At 29.1% G+C, this 18,211-nt stretch overlaps 1 protein-coding gene across 10 annotated transcripts in view; it reads right to left on the bottom strand.

Annotated features, from left to right (window-relative positions):
* Positions 1–18,211, bottom strand: part of LOC142325087 (solute carrier family 25 member 45-like) — a 74,280-nt gene that overhangs the window by 37,366 nt on the left and 18,703 nt on the right. For 7 of the 10 annotated variants that reach the window (XM_075366415.1, XM_075366417.1, XM_075366413.1 and 4 more), the window contains 2 exons: positions 16,234–16,366; positions 4,791–4,912 (listed from right to left, as the gene is read on the bottom strand). In XM_075366415.1, coding sequence (XP_075222530.1) covers positions 4,791–4,912; positions 16,234–16,366 — 255 coding nt within the window. The remainder of the gene's footprint in view (positions 1–4,790; positions 4,913–16,233; positions 16,367–18,211) is intronic. The other 3 variants (XM_075366419.1, XM_075366414.1, XM_075366420.1) reach the window with 1 other exon arrangement.

The raw sequence follows: 18,211 nt of genomic DNA on the forward strand, positions 1-18,211 counted from the left end.
TGTCAACACTTCGACCACGTTCCTGGCTACTCTTGATAGGCATACCCTGTCTTCCTGGATGGCATTGGTAATGTTTATCTTCAATTCCTGCAATTTGTGTGGATAGCTTCTAAAGAAACTTTTTTAAGTTACCCCACAGAAAGAAGTCTGAACTAGTCAGATCAGGGGATCTTAGTGGCCAGATCCTTCAGAAATGAATCTTCCACCAAAAAATACTGTAGCATCCATATAGTACAGTGAGCTGTATGGCAAGTGACGTTGTTCTGTTGCAAACAACAGTCACGTTCATCCTCTCGCAGTAAGGCTTATGTACTGTTGGATAATCTCATCGTGCAGCATCCACAGATTTAAAAAAAAGCAACAGTCCTGCTCACTCCAGCTCCAGTCATATCAACATCTTCCACATTATTTTACTCATCTCACACCAATGTATGTATTATAATAAAAATATGCATTTAGTATAAATGCATTTTGAGTGATAGGACCTCTTTTAAGTTGAATACCCTATATAAATAAACCCACATTTAGCAGCTACATATTTTATTAGGTTCTATACAATTGTCCTATTTTCAGTTATGTAGCCATTACCAAACAATTCTATTACCTACAATCCATATATTACTGAAATCTAATAAGATTAAAATATATATATATATATGTTGTAGCTGGAAATAAATGGGCCAATCAAGTACATTTTTTTTTAAACCAAAGAATAGAAAGAATCGGATAAAGATACAAACAGTGCACACATGATATTCAAAATTTAAAAGACAAACTGCAATATAAATTATTAAATCTATTAATAATATTTAAAAGTTTGGTATGTACTGAAACTGAAGTGATTTTTGTTATAAATATATAATATGTACTGAAACTGAAGTGATTTTTGTTATAAATATATAACAAATAATAACTGTAACTTTTGAGCTGACTTATAATGTTCTTGGTTTTTGAAGCTGATATTAATAGCAAGTATTCATTTAAGAATGTATAAAATACATGTGTTACTGCATTAAGAATTGGCGCTACAGCTATATTCCTGAAATGAACAAGTAGTATGTTTATTAGAACAATCTTGCAATAATTCAATCTCAATTTATGTGGCAGATCTCTCTTCAGTCTTCCCAAATCTCCTTCAAAACGGATTTCAACTTAAACACTGGATAAACTCATTTATTAAGATTTAGAATGCTTTGGACAGAACATAAAAAATAGTCAACTTTTATTAATACATAATGGTTTTCTTATTAAAAATCTTTATTTCTAATGAAAAAGTCTCAATTGTATTTTTAATTTTCACATTGCATGTTCAATTATTTTCATATATATAATGGATAATTTTAAAATGAAAAGATAAACAGAAGAGTGGTGTACTAAAACTGGTATTAATATTTGTTAAGTACCTTAAACATTATTAATAAATAATTAAATAAATTATTATTACAAAGAAAGTAAATTTAGATTAATTATAATTTACATTTTTTGCTGCACATTAAGGCATTTTCAGTGAATTTATAATCTTTAGATACTTAAAAGTTAAATATATACACGTTAAAAATTAAATATATATATATACATTAAGAATTGTTACATGAGATGTATTCTTCAGTCAGTTGGACTAAAACCAGTTTAATAAACTGTTATTATAATTTCTGTAGAGCAGATTAAAGTAAATTTTTTTAAATCTGTATTCATAACAATATCATTTTACATAAATTAAAATTTGCATTCAAATGAAAGATTTTGATTTTTTATATTTTATTTTTTGTTTATTATATATATATATATATATACATAGTGGCAGCTCATAGCTAACATTAGTGGGGTGGTACTCCAGAAATTTTTTTCTGGGCCTTTTCAAGGTCATGGTTGAAGTTTTCTGTAAAATAAAAGAACTGAAAAAAAATGAATCAAGAGAATAGCTGGAAGCAGAATAATAATCTAATTCTACACGCATCACAATCGAGAATATGGAACATGGTTTTTAAGTACATTGTGTTTAAAAACCGTGTTTAACCAAATAAATAATAAAATGTCAATACAGATAATATTTTTTAGTATTATTAGATAATAACTTAATAAAACATCCACTTAAAAAACTTTAGTGCAATGGTGCTTAATTTAAATTTCTGTGTACACAGAAACAAATACATAATTAGTTTTTACTAATTGCCTTCTCTTTCACCCTTCCAGTGTGTTTTTGGACAGATTTTGCAATTAAAGAGCACTTGCTTTCTGCCATTTTCTGATCACTAATGAAAAAACAACTAAACCACTTTCATATTCCTTCCACCGACTACACTAGAAAAGGGAACGAACAAGGAGTATTCCATACAGATGCAAGGTAAAAAAAAACTACCTTCCACCAGCACACCAGGGGTCGGCACTACGGGAGCAACAGTGCTCTCTCTCCCTTGCAGCCTCGTGTACAGCTTCCTTTGTGTGCATGCACACAACAGCCAAACACCATGCCATTGCATGTCTTTGTATGGAACTGTGCACTTCACAGTTCCATACAAAGACTTTTGTATCTTTTTCATAGACTGGAGGATGGCTACCGACATTATGCTTAAGGATTATATATTGTACAAGTATAAAAAAAGAATTAAAAAGAAAAAGAACTCATTATATTAAATGTTATCGATAATATCAACTGGAAATAAGGGTGCTGCAGCTGCACAGTGCCTATATGCGAGCCGCCACTGTATATGTATATATACTTATATATATATATATATTCATTTAGTTTTAAATCTTTATTTGTACTTCCAAATTTGCATTAATGTATTTTATTTATAATTAAGTTTCATATATTAATCTAATGCACTTTTTTTTAATAAAATTGTGGTGAGTTGCGAATTTATTTTGAATTTGCCTTTCCTTAAAATTTTACTAATTTCTTTATTACTGTAATTTTCTGATTATGCTATTTGCCTTATTGTATTTACTTATTTTTTATGTATGTATTTAATATATTTAAATGGCCAGTATGTTGTGCTAAATATCCCACAATTTTTATGATGTTTATAATGAAAGGTGGAGTATTATTTTATAACTGTAGAGATTAATTGGACTTTCTTTCAACAAATATGATAAATTTATTCTCCAGCTTAGTATATCTTACGTTCATGAAAATGATTTTACTATTATTTTCTGTTTCTAGAGGGTATTACTGATGAATAATTTATTTAATCTATGCCATGTTCATTGTTGTTAATTTCATGGAATGTCATTTAATATATCTAGTCCATATTTGTATTTCATAAGTTTTACAAACCTGGTAAACTATTTTACCTTACAAATCCTCTCACTTTCTATGTATATATATATATATATATTTCTGAAATGTATGTATCTTAAATAATATAAACATATATATTTGGGTAATTTTTGAATAATCTTTCCTTCTAAGAACCACATTTTTAATTATATTAATAACCTTAACTGGAATATTAGTGTACAGTCTTTAATGTCAATACTTTGATATTATTTGATAGGTTGATTTGTAACAACTTTAAGAGAATTTTTAATTCATATTTTTGGCTACACTGATTTTTTTTAGATAAGATAGAAAACCTTAGATATTTTATATGTTGAGAGTTCAGTAAAATTTATAAGCTCTGTAAAATCTATAAGCTCTACATTTCGGTAAGCAAATTGAATTGGAGCTTTAGAAATATTATTTAATAATCTAGAGTTTAATTTATTTTCTATTATACCAATATTTACAAATAACAAATTTTTTCAAAGAAAATCTATACATAAAACAAAAATTAAACATAAGATTGTGAAATGTTTCATATGCATACAATTTAAATTTATATAAAAATTATGTTAATAAATATAAATTTTAGAGATGGCATTCTAATAAGATTACTGCTACTATCTGTAGCAAATACAATACAAAGTTCATAAAAAAAATTAGTTTTAGCATCACCACCAGACCTAAGTATAACAGGCATAAAATTTTCAAATGTTTGATTTTGATCAAATAAATAGCATCTAAAGGTGAATTTACCAAAAATTTGTACGCCAAAAATATAAATTAGAAAATTAACAAAGGTAACTGTGCTAATAACAATATTTATTATATATTTATTTGAAGCACACAAATGTTATAGAACACTCAAACCTGTTATCAAGTGATGGTAAAAGTTTACACTATACACAAAAAATACTTTTTCACACCCAAATAAATAACTAATAATAATTATAAAGATTGTGGAGAATAAATCTAATCTTGTTGCAGGATGAAACTGACCCCCATAACAAAATAGTATCAAAAAAGTCCTACACAGTTTTGAAACCAAATCCACCACTCATTTCAATACAAAACCAAAAATTTATTTTCAATGAATATGGATAATTTTTTTTTGTACTGCAATGTTAAGGAAACATACTAACTAACTGTAATAAAATTAAATTTCCTGTTTTACAGGAAGTAAAACATATTAATTTTTTTTTAATAGGCAATAAAATATATTAGTACATAAAAGAACTCTGAGGAGTATAGAATATATTGACATGATTAACAAAAAATGAAAACAATATTTTTTATATTTGTGAGAAACCTTGCATTAGACAAAAGCAATGATTAAAATACGTACGGAAAACACTAAGCAATAATAGCAAGAAGCAACTGCAAATACATCCACAAACTAACACAACTAAAAACAGACTAAAACTGGTAAACATGATTAATGATAACTACAATTTAAAATATACTTTAATACATAATATTGTTAATAATGAATGAGAAAAGATGCAGGACTGTAAGAAGTAAAACATACCTGCAAGAGAACCACCCAATACTATACAAACCGGAGCTGTTGATTTATATTCTGAATTATATTCACAAAGACATATAGTATGTTCATATACCAAAGTATATAAACCATATGTAGGAACATCTCTAAATAACAGATCAATGTAAACTACAAAAGTTATTGATTCATGTGTTTAACTTCTTATTAAATTTAATTTTAAATCGATCACAGTATTAATTAAGATAAAGATTATCACAATGTCTAAAGATAAATCTGAGATGTCATTAAGACAGAGCTAGAAGTTACAAAAATACTGTACTTATGTAAAACATACTTTGTTTTAAAACAAGCTACACAAAAAAAAATAACTTTCTTCAACAACTCATTATTTTACTACTCTTTTTAAACAGTAATTTATTTCATTTGTTATTTTAAAATAGCACAACATAAACAATTTTTTTTACTTCATCAGAGAAAGTTAAACAAAAATCATCTAAATCTATCAATGGTAAATACACATGTTTACAACACTAACTACACAAACTTTTAGTTAAAAGTATGATTGAGATTACTCAACAAATTCATGTCATCAGATATTCATAAGGAAGAACTGAACTCTGTAAAACATAACAGTCATTGATTCATCCCAACATAAAAAAGTGGATCTAACCAACATAAAATAATTAATATGAAAAATAGTTCATAAAATTACTAAAATAAATATAATGCATGTAGTTTGCAGAAAAAAAAATTACAAAAAAAATACAATGAACTTAAAAGCTCTCCATAAGAAATTTCATTTTTTCAAATTATTTCCCAGAACCTGATAAAAAATTCTGATTAATTTTTTAGATATTAGATACTCCCAGCTGAATGTACATAATGCATTATTTCCTAAAAAATAGAGGCAGAAGATTAATTTGTTGTTTTACTTTATCTTTTCCAATCTTTCTTAAAACTATGACACATGTACAGCATTTGAGATACATGCAAAACAAGTATTATTTTCCCTGAGAGTAATGATATTCAACATACAGCCAATCCTTATGTATACAAAATGAAGGTCACTTGTAGGACTGAACTTCAATGGGCTTGGGATACTCATAAGCAACAGCATATTTTAATCAATAAAAAAGGCAAAGGGTATATACTTTTCCAGGTAAACATGGCATGGGACTATTTTTGAGCAACAGCATATTTTAATCGATAAAAAAGGCAAATGGTATACTTTCCCAGGTAAGCATGGCATGGGACTATTTTTGAGAATGGTTGTAGCTTTATTGCAAGAGACTTGTGTTTTGTATCAGGTAGGCTACCTGATAATAGTTAACCATAATAGCTGTAGGCTACAGATATTATGGTTATAGCAGTTAATGTACACTATAGACTGGCAAATGAAAGAATGCCACTTTTATTTAGACTGCAACAATTTCTAAATAAACCATTATAAAAAAACACAATATATACTGATCAAAGCTTGTTTCAATCTACAATACAAAGAACTTATTAAAATTTAATAAATCAACATTTACAATCTCGAGAAAACTAGGGGAAAATGATGTGGCCTTTTCTTTTTGTATATGCTATTTCTGGCCTCTAGCGCTTCAACAAAAAGTTTTTGTACAATGTGTAATTTAGAAATATTAAATATGGACCCCCATTTTAGCCTCTCAAGTTTCAGGTTGTATCATCCAATATTTTGGCCATGACAGGCCTTTAAAAAAAAATGCTATCTCTATATCAAAATTCCATATTTTACATAACTGAGGATTTTCACTATTCTCCTTTCAAGCTTAAAAACACTTATTACAAACCAATATAACTCACCAAGGTTTATAAGGTCACCTGTGATGACATAGGTCAATTCAATCAGGTTTCAAAGAATATATATAGTAAAGCAAGTGCACAACATTATACATAATAATAAGATTATGCAACAAATTTAATAAAATAAACCATGCAAACACACATTTTAAGATTTTATATGCAGCACGTAAAGAAAAAAAATTATTTTATTTGAAAAGTTTGAACAAGCTCACTTACAGCCAGACAACATCCTTCACAAACAGCAAATATATTTAAATCATACATTCTTTTTGATTCTGAGAAATAATTGCAAGTTTGAAAACTACGTTCGCTCCCAACCGTAACCATTTACTCCTACCCCAGTGTAGATATATTTTATGACTAGAGTTGCCAAAACCGCAATTAAAAGTAAATATTTTTCTGTTTTAACTGAACATAGAAATCATCAAGCCTACATTTTCTCACAATATCTTAATTACATTTCTTTTAACTAATCATAGTATAATTAATTAGCAATATTTTGAATTTTTTCTTTTTACCTGAAAAACATATTTTGAAAATCATTCATTTACAAAATGATCTGTTAATATTAATTAGTTTCTTTTGCCATTCAAAGCAAAAGAAAAAATTAAACGATACTGATTCTGGTAGTAGTGCAGAAATTGTACCATTGATGATCTGGTGCTTAGAAAAATATCTGTAAGGTTACAGTAATAGGTAGGTACTATATATTGTATGGGTATAAGTTAAGACTATTTTTTAAATGATGAGGATTAATATTTACTTCTGGTTTTAATACAATTTTTAAAATGTTGCACACACAAAAATTCTCTAACTTTTTGCACTAATTAAAAACTTCTAAGGACAATAAAACAGTAATAAAAATAACAACAATATGATTATTTTATAAAATAAAAAAATATTACTTAGAACAAAACACAAAATCAAATTGAGTATAACTATTTTATGATTTGCAATATGTAATTGTAAAGGCAACAGTTTTATATTGCGATATGCGAATGTGTATATCATGTTCTAGAATTTGATAATAAATTACGTAACAATCTTTCAATTATTGTGTACAGCTGATACATCATTCTCCAACCCTTACTGATCTTATGTATCTCATAATTCAGCCAAAGCCCATTAGATAGTTTTTCCAGTCAACTTAAAGTAAGGTCAATAAGAAGTGAATATAAGCTAGCGCTGTGAGGTATCTTCAACACGATTATCAGTCACTGTGCAGTAACAACTTGGAAAGTGACATCACAAGTATTCCAGTGTGGACAGGGATGAATACAGGAAGTTGTTTGGCTAGTTATTGGTAAACAATAACGAAAACTGACATTATTAAATCCATTCATATATTTTTTTTGGATAGTCTATTATAAGCAGAAAAGGTATTTGCAGTGAATGGAATTGTATGAATCTTAGACTGGTCTAATCTTATCTTGTATAATACAATAATAGTTGTTAAAGGTGTTAATATTAGTGGTCAATATAATGTCTTTTGTCAATGGCACTGAATTCTGGTTTTTATGATTTAACTACCTTTAAATAAATCCTGTCCTTATTTAAAATTGTATTATTGTTGTGCTTGTTATTACTATTATTATTGATTTGTCTTATTCTCTAAGCTCTTAAATTAATAAATTATATTTATATATATATATATTTTGTCTTCAGTCATTTGACTGGTTTGATGCAGCTCTCCAAGATTCCCTATCTAGTGTTAGTCGTTTCTTTTCGGTATACCCCCTACATCGTACATCCCTAACAATTTGTTTTACATACTCCAAACGTTACCTGCCTGCACAATTTTTTCCTTCTACCTGTCCCTCCAATATTAAAGCGACTGACTATTCCAGGATACCTTAATATGTGGCCTATAAGTCTGTCTCTTCTTTTAACTATATTTTTCCAAATGCTTCTTTCTTTTTCGATTTGCCACAACATCTCTTCATTTGTCACTTTATCCACGCATCTGATTTTTAACATTCTTCTATAGCACAAAATTTCAAAAGCTTCTAATCTTTTCTTCTCAGGTACTCCAATTGTCCTAGTTTCACTTCCATATAGAGCTATGCTCCAAACATATACTTTCAAAAATCTTTTCCTGACATTTAAATTAATTTTTGATGTAAACAAATTATATTTCTGACTGAAAGCTCATTTTGCCTGTGCTATTCGGCATTTTATGTCTCTCCTGTTTCGTCCATCTTTAGTAATTCTACTTCCCAAATAACAAAATTCTTCTACCTCCATAATATTTTCTCCTCCCTCCATAATCTTTTCTCCTCCTATTTTTACATTCAGTTCTCCATCTTCGTTATTTCTACTACATTTCATTACTTTTCTTTTGTTCTTGTTTATTTTCATGCGGTAGCTCTTGTGTAGGACTTCATCCATGCCGTTCATTGTCCCTTCTAAATCCTTTTTACTCTCAGCTAGAATTACTATATCATCAGCAAATAGTAGCATCTTTATCTTTTCACCTTGTACTGTTACTCAGGATCTAAATTGTTCTTTAACATCATTAACTGGTAGTTCTATGTAAAGATTAAAAAGTAATGGGATAGGGAACATCCTTGTTGGACTCCCTTTCTTATTACGGCTTCTTTCTTATGTTCTTCAATTATTACTGTTGCTGTTTGGTTCCTGTAAATGTTAGCAATTGTTCCTCTATCTCTGTATTTGAACCCTAACCAACCCTGCCAAGTATGTTGATTTTTTCTTTAATCTTCCTTCTACTATTAATCTGAGCCCTAAAATCGCTTCCTTTGTCCCTATACTTTTTTTGAAACCAAATTGGTCTTCTCCTAACACTTCTTCCAATCTCCTGTCAACTCTTCTGCACAGAATTCTAGTTAAGATTTTGGATGAATGGCTAGTTAAGCTAATTGTTCTGTATTCTTCACATTTATCTGCTTCTGCTTTCTTTGGTATCATGACTATAACACTCCTTTTGAAGTCTGATGGAACCTCGCTAATTCCTACTACATCCACATTTATCCTATTCATTTCCCTCTTTAAATTTTTTAACCTACCAACCTCTTTTAGACTTCTAACATTCCACGTTCTGACTTGTAGAATGTTATTTTTTAATTTTCTGGTGACCCCTTCCTTTAGCAGTCCCCACCCAGAGATCTGAACAAGGGACTAGTTTACCTCCAGAATATTTTACCAAAGAAGGCGCCTCCATCATTGCTATATGAAAATACAGAGAACTACATTTTCTTGGAAAACATGCAGCTGTAGTTTTCCATTGCTTTCAGCTGCGCAGTAGTCAGAAGATCGAGTGATGTTGATATGACTGTTTAAGTCGTCCTGACCTACACCCTTAACAACTACTGAATGAGCTCCTGCCCTCTTTCAGGAATCATTTCTTAGTCTGGCTCTCAACAGATACCTCTCTGATATGGTTGCACCTTCGGTCCAGCTAATCTATATCACTGAGCACTCAAGCCCCTTCACCAACGGTAAGGTCTCATGATTCATAGAGAGAGTGGTAATTTACACAAATATTTTTAATAGTTTTCAATATCCTGATCGAGCTGCAAACACTTGTTCTGGTGTCAGAAGTGAGATATTGAGAGCATTATAGTGTTTTAAACAGTAGTTTATATTTGTTTATGGTTTACATTAGTTTAAAGTGTATATTGGTCAAATTTTATTTTTATTTTTATTAGGTTTTGGTACTGACTGCTTATTGTTTGATTTATTCTTGTGTTGTTTATTTTGATATTTGTTGTATTTGTTAAATTGCGAAGGTTTTTCATTTATTTTATTTTTTTATTTATTATAGTAATTTATTAATAGTAAGAGGGTCGCTACTAAGAAGGATATTATTGCATTACTAACATGTATGAATGAAAATATTAATAGAATGGAAGAGAATATGACAGAAAACATAAATGAAAATATTAATAAACTAAAAGAGGAAATGGATAATAATATATCTCATATTGTGGATAAATGTAGTCTTAGTGTAGAACTTAGAGAAGTAGAAAGAAAGTGCTAAGTCTTATTTAGATGGGTTTAAGATAGACTCTAATAAGTTACGGGATAGGTTAGTTAAGGTCATGCAACTAGTTACTAATAACTTAGGAATTACTGGAAATAATATTGTAGATATTAGCCATAAGGCCATCACATGGGCAAAGGAATAGCTCGTAGCACTGGGGAATCTTGTGTTCACAGTTCACAGGACCAAGGTTCAGCCACATTGATGGGACATCCTACTGCAGTGAAGCCACCCATATTTGATGGAGTACATCTTGGAGTGTCTTCAAGGGGCAGTTTGAGGTGGCATCCATTCATAATGATCAGACGGAACCAGAGAAGACCACGTTCCTGATCACTGCACTTCAGGGCCAGGCAGCAAAAGTTCTTCAGAGTGTACCATCCACAGCTATGATGAAGTCATCGTAGCACTAGAGGGTCACTTTGGACAGCAAAATTTAGTGGCTATCTACAGGTGCAAGCCACAGGGATGAGTCCAGAAGACAAACGAGATACCCAGGAATTCACCTCAGTTATCGAACAGCTAGCTCAAGGGGCATTGGTCGGGCTGCCATTGGGATACTTCCACGAAGAGGCAACACACACTTTTATCGACGGGCTACTGGATGCCTGGTAAGCGAATCATATTCAGTGAGAATGATACCACTCAAGACGAGACGAGACCAGTACAAAGCAAGAAGATGATGATAACAGAGTTGACAAGACCTCTATGGGCGGCAGCAGAAGTTACAGATCCTAACAGTACGGTACCCAAGAACAAAGTTCGTGATGGCTTTTCACCAGTTGCAAGAAAGGTTCTCGTCTGGATAGTAAAACTCAGAACTACTAAGACAGTGGCGGGAGGAAATGATTGAGGAAGGTGTAATACTGCATTCTACACAACTCCTAGAAGTTTTGAAGAGAAGATGGCGAAAAGGAAGGGGCAAACAGCTTGCTGCATAGAGCACCGTCAAGAAGATAAATTCAAAGCAGATGCAAGGTATGACCTCCAGATAAATTTGTTCAGGTTTTGGGAGGAGATAGAGTCAGAAGACAATCGGAAGATCTCAGAAATGCCAGACCATTTAGAAGGGACCATACACTGCATTGAACAGCGTCAACGACGTGGTCTACAGAATTTGACACAGTTCAAGAACAAAGATGATGGTTCATCAGGATCGACTGGCGCCTTATCGGGGATCTGTTCAGGACAAACAGCTTTAAGGAGGGGGCAGTGTAAGAAGACCAGTATAATGGATTTCTTCCAATTAAAGAAGAAAGTAAGAGAAAATAACAATTAAAGGAATCCAGAAGGGACCCCTTTTCTCAGGCTAATAGGTCCGTTTAACAATTGTTCTTTGTAATACTATCTCATTGGCACACAGTTGAACAGCTGTTGTTCGATGAGAACAACAATGGTTACCAGACCAGAGTAGGAATTTATGGGAAAATGTAAGGGCACGAACGATAATTCTCACGCTTTAAAGTTAAGGAATGTGGCCAGTTGTGTAGGCCAGGGTATATAAGAATGTTCGGATCTAGGGGGAAAGTCAGTAAGAAGTGATTATAAGCTAGTGCTACATGAAGTTGTTTGGTGAGTTATTGGTAGACAATAATGAAAAGTGACACTATTAAATTCATTCATAAATTCTTAGGGTAGCCTATTCTAAGCAGGAAAGGTATTTGCAGTGAATGGAATTGTATGAACTTTTGACTGGTCTAATCTTATCTTTATAATACAGTACTAATTGCTAAAGGTGTTAATATTAGCGATCAATACAATGACAATGAGACTGAATTTGGTTTTTATGATTTAACTACCGTTAAATAAATCCTGTCATTTGAAATTCTATTATGTTATTTTTTTTCTTCGTTACTACTATTATTATTGTTGATGTCTTATTCCCTTATTCTCTATGTGTCTTTAAATTAATAATAGAAAATTTAAATGTTAGTCTCTCAATAGCCCAAGCGCAAAACATGTGACATATATATATATATTCAAAAGCTTAACCATACGTATTATATGTATATATATATATATATATATATATAATACGTATGGTTAAGCTTTTGAAAATACAAATGTAATGAATGATTCACTCAGTAGGTATATGGGAATTTGCGTCTGGTAGAATTTTTTCTAGAGCTATTATGCAGATTCTTACGAGTACTGTTGAAAGTGAAGCTCATTTAATAAGTGAAGCCCACAAAATCCCTTTAAGAAAACATAGTATATTACTTGATATGTATTATGTTTGTTCTTAAGTATATTGTTTTTATCAAATTTGGTGTTTATAATGTGGGCCTATCTCATCAACAGTCCATCTTCTACTAACATTGCAACTGGTATAAATAAATGCAATATTCAATTAATAACAGGATTCAATTCAATGAAAATTCTTAGTGTTTAACTCCATGAATTGTGGAAATTTAGCCTTCCATAAAAATACAATGAAAATCTTGTAAATTAATATCATAAAAAATGTTATTTTTACCAGTTATATTAAAGTTTAATTACAATTAAAATTAACACTTCTAGATCTAGAGTAACAAAGATGTCATATCTTTTTATGTTTAGGAAAATAAAGTTTTGTGATATTTAATTTCAATATTAATCTAGTATGATTATTTAGAAGTATTTTATTTTCTGTTATGAAATATTAATAAAAATATTTAAACAAAATATAATCCTTCCAGTTAGCCACTTACTAAATTAAATTAATAGTAAGAATAAATATGGCAACCGTTAATAAATATATATAGTACAAGTAAATTTCAGTCCATTACTTCAGAAATAATATACAATTATAATCTAATAAGACTAAATCTAAATCTAAATTTAGACTAATCTAAATTTAATGAGAAAATAGAATAATATTATACAAATTAGAGAATTAGAAAAAAAATGTTATATCAAAAATAGGTAATAAATAAATTCATATTTAAACAACAAGTTTAGAATTTATCACCACAATCTGAAATGAATAACATTAAACTATTAATTCATGAGCTGCTTATCTTTATTTTTCTTATTGCTGCTGACACCTGGTTACACTGGTAAATAATAAATATAGAAGTGGTATTACCTATAATGGGATTGGTTTTACTCAACCTGGCATTGAAACAGTTTGTCTACATAATTACCAAATACTGCTGAAATAGATTTTACTTAATGTAATTGCTGCAGTTAAAGTAGTTAAATTTTATTAAAATAAAAAAAAATTATATAAGACTTCTGGGAAGTCTTTTAACAATATGCCTTTTTTCTGCATAATACATTCCTACATATTTGTTTATAATTTTGAAGGTAACCTAATCAGCAACAGTTATATGGCAACCTGCTTTTCTGAAGATATACCCTATTTTCTAAAAGCAGTTTCTGAAAATATTGTTGGTTGATTATAGGTTTTTCCATGATTAATGTATCTTTAGCATGATTAAGGAAAAGAATAGAGGATAAAACAAAAATAAAATAAGAAATGAATAAGTGTAGAAAAAGAGTTTGTGAACAGAGAGAAATAATTAAAATAATTATTAACAGAAAAATGTAGTGGATAAGGTACTGGCTAAGAAGAAAATGAATACAGATGGAGGCTCTAGAATGTATGACTGAAAGAAGGAGAGGAAAGAGAAAAAGATTTCAATTACTTGATATTTAGTTCGAAGGAAAGTAAGGTCATTCAAAAAGGTTAGCAGTCAAATTGGCTTAAACGCTGGCCCCTGAGCAGAACCTGCCAGATGGCAGATCACATACTGTAAGCTGGGATATACTCATAGTCAGACTTGAATGTAAGGAAATTATGAAATTAACTTATGTTACCTTTGTACAGTTATATATCATAAACATAGGACTGCCAGTATGTTTTTCATCATTTAATACGCACATTCTCAAATGTGAAAATATTTTAATCAGGAAATTAGAAATGGATAATCCCATTATTAGTAGTGAACTGGCTTGGGTTAGTATTCATAACTGAATAAAAAAAAAAATAACCGTAAGACTCATATCAACATGACGATTTAATAATATGATCCAGTATTAACCAACATTATGATTTCTGTTTTATTTTATTATGCTGTTTCTTGTAATACAATATTAGTTTCTTATACAGCAGAGACTGTTAATGTTACATGATGCAATGTAGAATCATGCAAAAAACAACTTATCATTTACAAGTTATTTTGTGTTTTTTTTTTTTCAATTCTTGTCAATTATATTTAAAATTTCATCTCTCACTAAAGGAATTACAGGAACTTTGTTTTAAGACAATTAATGGTTTTAAGATAAGATAATTCTAAGACTTCTTCAAACAAATTTTATCATTTAAATATTTATCTTTGTAAAAATATATGAATACATGATGTGTTGAGATCCCAGTTACCTAATTTCCAGTTATCTGATGTGCAGCTTTTTCTGATAACATGTAAGTGATCAATAAATAACTTGTTGGGTGTTTGAGTCATTACATGATCAAATCAATGATCGACAGATAAAACAATACTGTTGCTAAATTGTTAATTTAATGTCTAGTGATTAACAAAATCAACTGCCATGTGCAGAGAAAGATATTACTGCTGATATTACAGCAAGTTACAGAGAACTGGTAAATATCAGATGCAGTGTATACTTTTATTGAATGATAAAAGCAAAGTTTCACTTTCTCAAATCTTTTGCTCTTTTATACATTGTAAAAAAAAACCAAGAGAGAATATATTTTTTTAAATAAATGTTATATATACATTACAGACATTATAACTAAATTTTACATTTGTGTATTTAATAAAAAATTCAAAAGATTATATTTTTTCATATGTTGTAATTTCATTATTTAGATTTTAGAAAACCTTTAGAAAACACAAAATTAAATATTATATATTAATAATGAATTAATAATATAATTATTAGTAATTATATATATATTTTTTTTTTTTACTATTCGGGCTGCACACAGATGTGACCCATCTCTACGCAACAATAATTGTATTGTAAAACATAATAATTGTTAAAACTGGTTTAACAGTAAAAATTAATAATATTCAGTATTATTGCTAATAATATTCAGGATAAAAGTAATAACTACTGAACTACCAGTGAAGGATGTTATCACAATAATTTTAAAATAAGTTTTAAAATTATATTATTTTTATCACAATAAATTTTTAAATAGTTATGTGCTGCAAAGAAGTATGAAACAATGTGTGCAAATATTTATTTCGGGTATATAAACGTAAATAATGTACTCTAATCAAACATTAGATTTCTGTCACTGTAATCGCTCACTTGTGAGGCAATGACAAATAAAGCTGTCATGTGAAGGCTGCTGCTGAATTTATTACATGCATCCAAATCTCATTTGATCCTTATCCAATTGATATTAAGAAATTCAGAACATTATTTTTTTTTTAAATTGAATAAACATATCCTAAACAAGATGATATATGTGGTTGGATTTAGACTTATAAAAGTCTGAATTCAATATTCAATTTATTCTTCTTTAATTGTATTACACTTACAACTCTCATTCAAATAACATGTAGAAGTATGAATTTTTACAGTTAAATTTAATATTAGAATAAATCTTAATATAAGACTTCAATTAAAGGAGTATATATCTGATTTTGATTAGATTGTTTAATGAATATTACTTAAACTTACCGCCATATCATTGGTACAAGTCCTTTAAATATATATTTAAACCCACCAGCTTTAAAAAGTTTAGTAAGGCAATCAAATGATCCAGAATATTTAACAAAATTTTTGTCTTTCATTTTAAATTTTTTCAATTGTTCTGAAACAGAAACATACGAAAAATGATAAATTTTAACTTATGTAATTCATACATTAATGTAGTAATAAGTTATGTGATGCACATACTGCACTGCATAGGATAATGTTGTACCTACACATTTTTATAATAATATTTTAAATCATTAATTAAAATCATAATTTAAATCATAATTAATATTTTCTACAAAAAAAAGAAGTTTCTTTGTCTTTTTTTATAACTTTTCTGGTTACCGAGAAAAGTGGTTTTAAAGATGTAATGTTGTTTAAAGGTGTGATGGTATATGGTGTGGGTATACTATATATGCAACACAGAGCATCTGGTTGCATCTGCCTCTAGTTATTACTTGACTAATAAGATGTTGATGCAAGGATAGTAAACAAGGAAAGTTTAGGATGTTGATGAAAGGAAAGTTTTCTCTATTGCAAAATACTGGAGGGCAAAGAATGTTGATAATTCACTTCTTTAACTGGAATCATAAAAATAATTAATTTTCATTTATACGATTAATTCATGTATTAATAAGGAATTTTATTAAGAATTTCAAGGATTTTTATTTTGTCTTCCTGACTACTCTTTTCAACACAATGAATGATTATAATTTTTCTTTGATAATTTCCAAACCACAGGTTTAAAAAAAAAAATTATTGATTTACTTGCTCTTTAGCTGATTTCCACTTCTCACTAACATCTGAAAATAACCTTTTTTCATGTCCCTTTTCTTAACTTTAGTCCTGACTGATTTTATTATTTCATTCATTATTACCATAATAAAAAGCTGAAGTGATACAACCATTTGTTTAACTTAGTTTCCACTTTAAATTCTTTTGAATTTCTCACTACTGTCTTAATTTTACATCTGCATTTATTACACATTTCTTCATTTACACAAATTCCTTTGACCCATAGTTCTTTGTCAATAGCTATATAATCTCTCATTAAAACAGTATAAATGTTTTATCAATTTCATTACTCATTTAGAAAAAAATTTGTTATACTTTAAAAATATAAAAAGGAAATTACGTTTTACTAATAAGATTGAACTGCATCAGATACACACAAAATCTGACAAACTTAATACCTGTTTTTAACTCACCAAAGTCTAAGTAAATAGGGTTATGTTTGATATAACTATTGGTTACTTTTCATATGAATAAAAACTTTTCTTTGATAATTACCTCATTATTACAATACCACAACAAGTGAAAATTTTAAAAACTAATGGTAACCAAGGAACCCATGCTGATGTCAAAAGAGACTGTAGCTGTTGTTTGGGTACAGGAAATAGAACTATTTCTGCAAAGGTAAGCCTGAGACCAGACAACTGAGCTTACATGACACCTTTTGGTGACAGTACAATTTCAAAATAATAATGTACTATCAATGCAGTAAATTTCCCAACATTCAAAAACACTTGTACATATGTGTGGAGAGAGAGAGAGAGAGAGAGAGAGAGAGAAAATTACTTTGAGAACTTACCTTCTCTAATCTTGAGTATAATCTGGGTAGTCAGATTCAATTTTTCTGATTACTTGATTAATTTAAAGACTAAAATGAAGGTGAAGTAAATAGCCTGCATAAAACATTTGATGATAATCAATGTAAAAATATATATAAATGATATAATTGAACAAATATATATATATATATATAATGAATTATATAATACATTTTAACTTAAATATATACGATGAAAAGAAAAGTTTATAAAAGATAAGAGAAAGAAAACTATGATTAGAAATTCAAGAATGTATTAACTGCAAACTTGTAGTGAAAATTTACTAAGAGAATAAGGATAAATGATTAGATGAGATTTGGTTTTGGAAATAAGGATGGGAAAAACAATCC

This window comes from Lycorma delicatula, chromosome 5 (genome assembly GCF_047948215.1).
Source record: "Lycorma delicatula isolate Av1 chromosome 5, ASM4794821v1, whole genome shotgun sequence".
In the NCBI taxonomy this organism is placed as follows: domain Eukaryota; kingdom Metazoa; phylum Arthropoda; class Insecta; order Hemiptera; family Fulgoridae; genus Lycorma; species Lycorma delicatula.